Source organism: Chiloscyllium plagiosum, unplaced genomic scaffold (assembly GCF_037043375.1).
Source record: "Chiloscyllium plagiosum isolate Xiang-an unplaced genomic scaffold, Cpla_swu_hap1 HiC_scaffold_45, whole genome shotgun sequence".
NCBI classification, from domain to species: domain Eukaryota; kingdom Metazoa; phylum Chordata; class Chondrichthyes; order Orectolobiformes; family Hemiscylliidae; genus Chiloscyllium; species Chiloscyllium plagiosum.
In genome coordinates this window covers 14,676,457-14,687,821 of record NW_028270183.1, presented here as the reverse complement: position 1 = coordinate 14,687,821, position 11,365 = coordinate 14,676,457, and the positions used below count along the sequence as shown (strand labels likewise).

General features: G+C 40.4%; 1 protein-coding gene across 7 annotated transcripts in view; it reads right to left on the bottom strand.

The window, feature by feature from the left end:
• Positions 1 to 897: 897 nt before the first annotated feature.
• Positions 898 to 11,365, bottom strand: part of LOC122552212 (dedicator of cytokinesis protein 7-like) — a 176,945-nt gene continuing 166,477 nt past the window's right edge. For all 7 annotated transcript variants that reach the window (XM_043694839.2, XM_043694834.2, XM_043694835.2 and 4 more), the window contains 5 exons: positions 9,116 to 9,352; positions 6,860 to 7,003; positions 5,961 to 6,067; positions 5,332 to 5,499; positions 898 to 4,849 (listed from right to left, as the gene is read on the bottom strand). In XM_043694839.2, coding sequence (XP_043550774.2) covers positions 4,807 to 4,849; positions 5,332 to 5,499; positions 5,961 to 6,067; positions 6,860 to 7,003; positions 9,116 to 9,352 — 699 coding nt within the window. In that variant the 3' untranslated portion in view covers positions 898 to 4,806. The remainder of the gene's footprint in view (positions 4,850 to 5,331; positions 5,500 to 5,960; positions 6,068 to 6,859; positions 7,004 to 9,115; positions 9,353 to 11,365) is intronic.

Sequence of the window (11,365 nt, the reverse complement as noted above, 5' to 3'; positions counted from 1 at the left end):
TGTCATATTAATGTTTACAGTGTAAAAACATTTATACGTGTGCTTCTGGCATGAATATTTTACTAAAAATCATAAATTTGTACACAGTGAAGAAGCAAAGTATTTACTGTCTCCAGGGGTTCCCATTAATTCTAATTTCTAAATGCAGTTGGAAGTGAAAATGGAGGAGAGGGGACTTTTGAGTGGTTTGCATAGTGGCCCTTGGATGAAAATGTTCCAGAATCACTTGAACCACCTTATCCCTCAAAAAATGAATTTTCTTTGGTGCTGTCTGAAGTCAAAGGGAAGATTCTTTGGAAAGAATCGCAGGAACTTTGATACATACCTGATACATGCAGAAAGGAAGATGGAGCAACAGTGAACTGCAACACTCAATGTCACTGAGGGCAATGCAACTTTTGTAAAATGCAGTACATCTTGAAGCTACAACGCAGCGTCAGGTAGTGCAATCAATCCCCAGCCTTATGTAATACCATTCTCAGTTGCAATGTTGAGGTGACACAGTGATTGTTCCACTTGAGGGATGCACTCTTGCAACAGTCCATCAAAACAAACTCTTGATGCATCTTTGCATCTCAAAAATCAACCAAAACAAAGCGGGGGGGGAGAATGTGAGCAAAATTACATTGATCAAAAATAGTAATTTCTATGCAACCTGTACTTGAGACAGGAACTTGAAAGCCCCGTGTTTGATGCTTCCATCAATAAAAAGGTGACATTAAACAGTCTCAATGAAATGAACTGTAGCCTTGTCTTAAGAGAGATTTTCCAGGGATGAGTGACAAAGCTTTGTTAGTGTTATTCATTCATTTTGAGGATCAACTGCCCCCTCTTTCAGGCCAAGAATGACTGGATTTAATTAAAGGCAGGGAAAAAGAAAGAAAAAATGCACACACATCAAAGCAGAGATTCTTTATTGATTTACACAGATTATTACAAGTTCAAAAGAAGAATCCATCTCAAAGACATGGGCAACCGTTTCCTAAACTCAACCCTCCCCTCCCTCCCTCCAAAAAAGTGCAAAGGTAATCAAGAAACGAAAACACTGAGTTAACACAGCAACCTGAAAACAAAACAGGCTGAAGATGGGCAGGCAACACTATGGGACTTGTGAACTCCCTGCAAACAGTGCTTTGAAAGATGTCCTGTGGCACTGTTCCACTTTAACAAGAAGGGGTTTGGGAACCTCAATTATTGGTAAAATGTTATCCACATAATTGGATAACCAGAACCTCCAACCCAGAAACAACTTACACTAAAAAAAAAATCTATATATATTTTACACACACATTTATAACAGTGAGGCCTGAGTCCAGTGAAATAAGTTTTCTTTTCGTCTTCTCAATGGAGGGAGGTGCTGCTTCTTCCCAATTACTAAATGAGAATATAGCTAACAAAGGCTTGTTTAAATTTAGAAAACACTGCACTGAATGCATATCAGTGTGTTCTGGCTATCAGAAAATATGAACATAGGAATTCTTGGAAATACACAGAACAGGAATTAACCCTACCTTGCACTCAGTGCCCAGAGTTGTCTGGTAGTTTTTGTGGACAGTGTAATGTGAAAGACATCCTGTTAGTGCACATTACTGCCATTAACTGACCCACTGTGTTACATGAGAACCTTCTTGTTTTGGATTTTTAATGTGTGCAATGTTTACATCTACATCAGGCAACAATGGGTTCAGTGACAACTTTCCCATGTTTATTACTGGTCCTTGTAACTCAGATATATTACAGATTGCAATATACAACATTCTAATATGATCAAAAATATATATTACTAATATTGGCTTAGTGTCTCTGTGTTGGCTGCACTGCCGGAGTGTCATCTTATGAGAAATCAAAACAATGCAGCCAGATTTGTGGCGTAACTCCTGCCATGAAGAGATTGGTAAAGCCTATGTGATTCCCAAGGTTCCCTTATAGCCTCTTCCAACCTCTGACAAGTGAAAGAAAATGATGCATTCTCACGCGAGATGTCACCGCACATTTCACATTCTCCTCGTTGCTGCTACAGTGGTAACTGGCATGAACTTGCCCACCTCATTACTTCCCTTTAATGCTGTTCCCAAATTTGGTCCCAATGCATCCTGCTTTTAATGGCTCCTTTATTAAAACTAGTTTAAATGTTGAATCTGTTTGGTTGATGGTAGGGTCACTGCCACAGTCCTCTGAGCAGGTGGTTCCCAGCTCTGGTCCCTTTGTGTTGTCTGTAACTGTGTGAGACTGGCAGGAGAGGACAAAAGCTGAATCGACAATGATGACTCTGAGGTGCACCAACACACCAGCTGTAGCAGCTTACAGAAGAATTGGGACAATCCTGGTGGTGGCCCAAGCACTGCCAGCATTTATTCCCCTCCCTTCTACTAATCGCTCAGTCGATTTCCTTTCAGCTTGGCTACTAAAATGCAAACAGGCTACATCTCTGTGCAAGGAGTTTAATATAAAATGAATCAGAAGCACAAACCTATAAAATTTGTAAACCTGAGCATCTGGTAGACATATCTAGACTAGCAATATAGTTCCCTCCTCTGTTTGCAAGTGGAGGGAAAAGTGGGACAAACCAGCCCTTGCTAAGTAACTGTCTAATAAAAGCCCTGGTTACTGGAGTTTATAGACATAGTGCGTCAGACCCCAACAATTTTTAATAAACATGCTCTGTGTAAAATATCCCATCAAATCTTTAAATAATTCTGAATAAATAAGAATAAATCATAAAAAATACAGAAACAGATCTAAGTAAAGATTACAATCAGCTTGTTCCAGATGAGACAGCAGGATCAAGTTTTAATCATGACAGTTGGAACTGACTGTCTCCAAGGATAAAGGCACTCTGATTGAATGGGAATATCCAGAATTCTCTCCTTGGTCCTCTTCAAACATTGAAAGCAAGTTATCCCCACCGTGAACCAAATGCTGGTTCTGGTTGATGGGGGGAGCCAGTGTAAAAAGAATCACACATTAGATACCAGAGGATTCATGTGCCCTGGACTTCTACTATTTACAACGAAGTCAAGATAATCAGAATATGGAGTGGAAAATTGATTTGGTCTCTTTTAAGTGAAAGGCAAATACTAACAGAAATACAGATACATATAATATAACACCAATAACAATGAGACAGAGTGTTCAACTCAGAAGGTTTCTCTCTGAAAGGGACAGTGATGAATGTGGGCGAGGGGGTTAACTTACTGAAGTGATGTGATGCAGATCTACACATTTGTATTGAGTTAGGGATGTTTCTGTACAGATAAAAAGGTGCCATTCTATGTTAGTGCACGCATACCATTAACCCTCTGACATTCTTAAAATATAGAACATTTTGTGTCCTTATAGTGTCAGTTCAGCGCCAAAATACAGACATGAGGATTAAACATTGATTAAGACTTTTGTTGACAGATTTTAAAAAAAAAATTGTAAACAGCATTAACTTTACATGATCTGTAAAATCTGACCAACGGCCACAACACTGCATATAGATCTCCTCAGTTCTTGAGTGACTTTTTTTTATAACCACCACAAGGAAGCAAGGATAATCCTACAGCAGAGGCCAATAAACTGGAAATAAACTCCAAACATCATCCAATATGGGTCGACACATTCTCTTTAGGATGCAGTACTCCACGCCTATCATCATTTTGACTTGCACATAAATGGGGTTGCTGTTTAGTAACCCTGTCTACCAATTGTGCCCAATCAAAGACTTTTGTCTCAGGCAGATCTCCAAAATTCCTTGTTAGCCCAGTTCATTCATCAGCTGGGGTTTGCAGGAAAAGACCTGATTAGGTGCGCTTGGATGTCACTAGCCTCTCCATGTGCTACAACAGGCAGCCCTTCCATCTTGCTGACTAACAAGGCTAACGACGCAAGATCGGAGCAGATAAAACATTACAAAACTCAACATCAGGAGACAACCGGAGTGACACAATCAGGGCAGATTATTTTAAAATCTTATTCCAAGTCTGCAGCCTAAATCTCCTAGGAAGAAATCAGTGCCTGAAACCACCAGTTGACTATTTAGTGGTTCCTAGATGGTAAATACATAAAATATGCACATAATGGTAACAGTAATGGCATTACAAAACAGTTACTATTTGACCAATAGTGGTGATTGGTAAGCACCAGAGTGGTAGTCTGCTTTGCAAGTCAGTGGTTATACTTAACCAAGATTGACCCAATACATGTTTCTGTTTCACAATGCCAACTTAAGGCAGTGCCAAAACACAGTCTGTGTGTGCCTCCAGACACTTATGTCAAGAAAAATAAACTCTCACAAAAGAAAGATCAATGCCCTCTTCACAACATGGTGCATATCCAACTTTTCCCAGTTTGTTACTCGTACAGAATGGCCCATATAATACTGCATAGGACATAGGACATGGAAAGAACAACACATCAAGCAAAGACAACTCTTTGCCGTATCACTACAGCATCTCCAATGCACGCAGACAAATCTTTTTCTTCAAACGTCTGCATTTTCAAAAGTTAACTCACTCTTGGCAATGAATAAAATGATGCCTTGAGCAACAGAAGATCATCTCATACAGATCTAGCAGCCAGGCTAGCTCAGAGTTACAATTCTTATTCGGAAAATGGTTTCCTGTGACTGGATTGTGAAGGCAAAGCTTCAGTCACACCTGGTTTGGATTTCGTAGTCACCTGCCTTCTTCTGTTCAGGTCTCGTACAACAGGTTTTAAAGAGAATAGATGCTGAGTATTGGGTGCTGTCCCTTCGGCATGATCCTCCTTCATACCAAATCCTTCATGCACAAGAAAAAGAAAAGAAAAGCATCCACATGGTCTTCAAATTTCCACTTTACGCAGACTCGATCTGCTGAAAGAATTCCTGGAAGAAAAGTACCAGGTTTAGAGGAGGATGTAACAGATAACTAATGCAGCACAGAGAAATTGATGAGATGGTCTGACAGGAAGGGAGGGAAAAGACAAATAAAAAAAGCAATTAATCCCTAGGCTGAGAGCCAAGTGGAAGGAGAACATGGGAAAGATAGAAGGGTTGCATGAGCGATAGGAACAGGTAGTACAAACAGGTGGAAGGAGATGGGGTGGGGGGAGAGAGAGAGAGAGAGAGAGTCAGAGAAAAGGAGGGAGCGAGGGAGGCGTCAGCAGAAGAGAAGACTTAGTGAAAAGGGATGGAAGAATGATTAAATAAAAATTTTTAAAATGTTCAAACCTCGAGATGACAAGGAGAGCCAGAAGAGAAAGAAAAGCAAAGCTGATTGAATGAAACCCAAGAATGAAAAGCGGAACACAATTTCAGCTAAGTGAGTGTAATGCTCTCAGTCTCAGAGCTATAGGTAAATCCCTTACCGATGGCTGGTGCTGGGTATGAGAGACTTATATAACTGGGGAATCTTCCTGTTGATCATTGGCTGTAGAGACTCTTTCAATCGGTGATAGTTCCGTTCCAACTCTCGATGGTACTCCTTCTGGTCTGCTCCAATCAGAGTCTTGTTCTTGCGTAAGGCGTCCTCACAGCTACAGATAAAACACTTGTTTCACAGGTGTATCACATAAAACTTATCATCTTCGCATGAAACAATTTTGCAAGTGTTGTTGTACATTACAAGACCCGCGATATTCCCAGGAGACACTATGAATTTTATGCATTCTTGATCTCGTCCACATTATGGTGAAGAGTGAAGGTCAGACACTGCCTTATACTGAAGGAGACCAGCCAATTCTTAATTAGCTACCACTATTCTCCTTTAATCTATATTCAACTGACCGATTCTGGCCTACAACTGGTATTCTACAAAGAGCTAGTTCACTATCTTCGTCTCAATGAGAGGATGATGCACGTTGTAGGGTGTTTAAAAGGGAGTTTTAAAAGGGTAGGTCAGGATGCAACTGCTGTGAAATAGAAGGGAAGTTGGAAGCTGTAATGCAGAGAATCAACTGTTGACTGGTCCATTGGAAACACAAAGGTACTGGCATACCGCTTCATGAAGTCTTTGAAGCAGAGGCGTAGCTTGTTGTGATGTCGGAAAAGCTTGGGATCATCTGGAATGTCTGCCAGGAAAACTTGGGCCACTTCCAAAGGCCCCTGAGAAAATTCCAGAGAGAAATCAGGATCATTTCAATGGAACATCTGTTAGAAACATCATAAACCTAGAAACAGCCATCATTTTTAACCATATGCTACTTGACATAATATTACAGGCGAGAGGTGAAAGTTAAACAGATTTGAAAGAGAAACATCAGCACAAGTAAGATTACATAGGATACAGTTTATACAAACTATAACTTGGCCCCTTCGCACACTGATCCTGGAATATGGATGCTCAGGTAGTAGCTGTTCACCACGCTACTAATCCACGTGACTATGCTTCATTTAATAAACCAGGTAATAACTGTTTGGAGAACTATGGAGAGTTATGTGAACATAGGAACAGCAGGTGGCTACTTAGTGATTTGAGTTGAAGACTCAATAGGAACATGACTGAACTGTGAACTAACTCAACACACCTACCTTTGGCCCATACTTGTCTTTGCACTGTGTTGGCGACATGGTGGTAAACTGACTAGACCAGCAATCCAGAACCCCAGGCCAATACTCTTGGGACATGGGTTAGAATTCCCCATAGTAGATGGTGAAATTTTAAATTCAATAAATACCTGGAATTAAAAGTTAGCCTACAAATCATGCAGCCAATGTCAACTGTTGTAAGTTTCCACCTGGTGCACAAATGACATTTAAGTTAGGAAAGTGCCATCCTTACCTGGTCTGGCCTACACGTGACTCCAGACCCACAGCAATGCAGTTGCTTCTTAAAAGCCCTAAGGACTGTAAACATTGGGACTTTATCTAACTACAGAGAGCACTAAGGAACTGTACCTGGTTGACTGTGGTTCCCACACTTCCCTGCAATACCATCTGCAACATTTTGGCATCTGCTGGGTCCTGGTGTGTGGCAAAAGCCAACTCCTGTGTCTTCTTTTGCATGTCCTCAATCGCAACTTCAATTGGGATTAATATAATCTGAAAACAGGATCACAGAGTTTATAAAGATTACAATGCATATAGTGTTGTCTCCAGAACTGTATTTAATTGTTTATTGCATTCTCTAAGTCACTGACTGCCCCCAAGTTATCAACTGCACAGCCTGAACATTTTTTTACCCACACGATAACATCGACTTGAGGGGCCGAATGGCCTACTCTTGTTCCTATTTCTTATGACAGATATGGTTAAGGAAGATCATTTCACTAAAGTACCCTGATTTCCCTTCTTACTACAACTTTCCTCATTTTTGAGCTCGTTCCTTTCACCACAGTCAATTATTTGCCTGGACCAAAAATTTTAGTTCCTTACAGGTCCTCAAGGTTTTGGATTCAGTAGCAGCAATAATACTTCTGCGAAATAGCAACAGTCAGCACCTCCAAAAGCCACAGCAGTAAGGGTGATGTTGCCAACCTGTGACAGGGATAATCAAAGTTGCAGGGTCAGCCAATCACAGTGGGGGAGGGTTAGTTACAGAGGTACTCTATCTTGGGGTCAATCAGAACCAAAGTCTCTTAAGTAATTGCTGACAAAAGGTAAAACATTGTAGAGAAATTTCCTACTAATGCATTTAAGTAGAATATTAGTCATCAGAAATGTTCTCAAAATACAACTTTATTGTCTAGATTATACATTCAGCCAGCCACGGGTAGCACTCTGGATTCGGAATCATGGGTTTCTGGGTTCAAGTCCCACTCCAGTGCTTGAACACAAAAATGAAGGTTGATATTCCAGCACAGCATTGCCAGAAGTGTTTTATTCCGGATGAGATGTGGGAGGTAAGGAGGAAGGACCTGCCTGTTTGAATGGATGTATAAACTGAAGTAACACTATTTCAAGAGACACTAGGGAATTTTCCCAGCGTTCTGGCCAATATCTATCTCTCACTCAGTTTCACCGGAAGATGTAATCTGGTCACTATTACATCGTTGATTGCGGAAGTCTGCTGTGTTGCCATGTTCCCTAGAACAATAGTTGTTTTAATATAAAATACCAATATACGTTATAAATATACATAAAACATATACTAACACATAAATATATACTCATATATATATACACATATATATGTATGTATAAATACATAATGTATATATGTGTGTGTGTGTGTGTGTATATATAGAGTATAACTCATGGGACGTGGGCATGTAAGTGCCTGCATGGGTACAGTTCCAATAACACTCAAGAAGCTTGACATCATTCAGGACGAAGCAGCCCCCTTGGTTAGAATCCACCAAAACACCCAGTCACTCCACCACTGACACTCAGTAGCTACTGTGTACACCATCTGCCATTTAGAAGGCCAAGGGCAGCACATAAGCTTTCCTCCAAGCTTATGACTTGGAAAATAAAACTTTCCTTCACTGTTACTGTGTCAAAATCCTGGAATTCCCTCCCTAATGTCATGGTGGGTCTACCTACAGCAGATGGACTGCAGCAGTTCAAGAAGGCAGTTCACCACCACCTTCTCAAGGGTAACTGGGGACGGGCAATAAATGCTGGCCAAGCCAGTAACACCTACAAGTGAATAAATAAAATGCAACCACAGTTAAAAAACATTTCATTAGCTGCAAAGTGCTCGGAGATATCTAGAGATTGTGAAAGCTGCAATGTAAGTGCAAATTCTTTCTTTCAAGACCTAATTTGTCAGCTGTTTTAAGTGACTGTATCTCTCTCTCACACACATACACACTAAAGAATGCAGGACATTGTTGTTAAATTTTCACCTCCAGGATGCAGGGCTAAAATCCAACTTGAAGACACTGGGTGAAGATATGATCTTATTCAGATGAGGAACAGATGGCACACTGATTGCTTTACACCTCAGCGTCAAGGTTGCAAAACTGTTTGTAATCTAACACATTCACTCAAACACAGAGATAGCACAGCAAACACATTCAATAAAACTGACAATTGAACATTTTGTGCAGGGAGGATTTGAAACTATAACTGGCTAAAAGATATGGTAAAAACTCTTAGAAACCCTTCATCTTAATAAGAACAAATCACCTCATATCCACACACAAGCCCACACTATCCTCTTTGATCAGAGGAACTTGGTTTAGAAGGATCCTGTCATAGAGCCCCTACCTCTTCCTTATGGATAACATTGATTCTGGTTTTGATGTAGGGGAAGGCATGCGAGGTTGTGAGGATGGTCTTCCGTTTATACTGCTCATGCAAGTCTCCATGAGCACGGCCATCTAATGTAAAGGGTGTGCAGTACATGAAGCAGCGCAGGTTATAATTCTTGTCAAAGTAAGTGATTCGGTCCTTCATCTCATAGGTGTCGAAGAAAGGCTCAACGTAAGTGATCTGTATGTATGCCTGAAAAACACAAATGCTCTTCAGAATGCTTGCAACTTCAGTAGGTTAAAGTTACACAGAAAATACAATATGTAAAAATAGTGTTGATGCCAATCCTCTGGACAAGTTGTATTTGAATAAAATGTGCCCACTGTATTCACATATCTCAGTATTCAGTTTCTGCTCAATCACTAACGCTGGTCCACAAACTCTCAAAAAAGTACTTGTAAATCTTTTTTCCTGCTTCCTGTTCTAAATCTCTTTCACTTAATATTGTGTCCATTTCCCCTTTTTGTAGGCTCCTTAAATGATTAGACATGATAAATTCTCCAAAGAGCTTGACTTCTCCCATCATTAATCTTGAACACCTCTATCAAATTCTCCTGTAACAATTCCTGTCATAATGAAAACTGGCTCAATTTTTAATGCTTATTTTATCTTTATCATCATCATCAGTTTATGTTTATACGCTTATATTTTCTCATACTAGATGGTATTCTTTCAAGTTACAAAACAGGATTATATATTTGCCAAATAGTGTAAGCAGCAAGTGAGAAAGAGAACCAAACATGCCATAAACAATAGATCAGATCTAAGCTCTGCCAAGTCCAGTCGTGAATGGTGGTAGACATTTAAACATCTCACTGGAGGAAAAAGCTTCACAAATATCCTCATCCTCAAAGATGGGGGAGTCCAACACATCAATGCAAATGATCAAGGAGAAGTATATGCAAAAATCTTCAGCCAGAAGCCCTCAGTCTTCTTCAGAGGTTCCCAGCATCACAGATATCAGTCTTCGGCCAATTCGATTCACACCACAAGATATCAAGAAATATCTTGAGGCACTGGTCCTGACAACATTTTAACAGCAGCGCTTGAAAGCAGATACTCCAGAATTTGCCATACCCCTGTCAAGCTGATCCAGTACTGGCACCTGGATGACGTGGCAAAAAATTGGTTATGTATGTCCTGTATATATAAAAAAAGGTGGATTGAACTCAGCCAATTGCCAGGCCATTAGTCTACTTTCAATCATCAGGAAAGTGATGAAATGTGTCACCAATAGTGTTATCAAGCTGCATTTGACAGAGTGTGGCATCAAAGTGCTGTAGCAAAAGTAGAGTCAGTGGGAACTTAGAGGAAAACACTCTGCTGGCCTGAGTCATACTTGGCACAATGGAAGATGATTGTGGTTGCTAGAGGTCAGTTATCTCAGTTCCAGGACAGTCCTACAGGAGTTCCTCAGGGTAGTGTCCTCGGCCCAACCAGCTTCAGCACTTTCCCACCAGCATAAGGTCAGAAGTGAGGATATTTGCTGATGATGGCACAATGTTCAGCGCCATTCGGGACTTCTCAGATACTTCTCATGTCCAAATGGCAAGTAATATTTGTGCTTCATAAGTATCAGATAATGAACATTCCAACAAAAGAGAATCTAACTATCAAACTTTGACATTCATTGCATTATGATGAATCCTCAACTATCAACATTAAGCAGGGTTAACATTGATCTGAAACTGAGCTGGACCAGCCATATAAATACTTCAACAGCAGATCAAAGACTAGGAACCCTACAGTGATTAATTTCCCTCTGGATTCCCTAATAACTATCTACTACCTGAAAGCACAAGTCAGACATGTGATGTACATGCCCACTTGCCTTGTTGAGTGCAGCTCCAACAACATTTGGAAAAACTTGAAACCATTCAGCATAAAGCAGCCCACTTGAATGGCACCAGTTCCACAAACACTAACTCTCTCCACACTAACATTCAGTAGCAGCAGCATGCACCATCTACAAGATACATGGAAGAAATTCACCAAGGCTTCTTAGATAATATCTTTCAGCACCCTCTAGAAGTCAGGGGTACCTGGTACATGGGAGGAAAACTAGCTGCAAGTTCACCTCCAAGACACTCTTCATCCTGACTCTGAAATATACTGCTGTACCATCAATGTCGCTTGAGGTATTAGCTTTAATCTCTTGAGTTTGAACCCAAATCCCTCTGTTCTTCCACATGACAAGCCCATCTC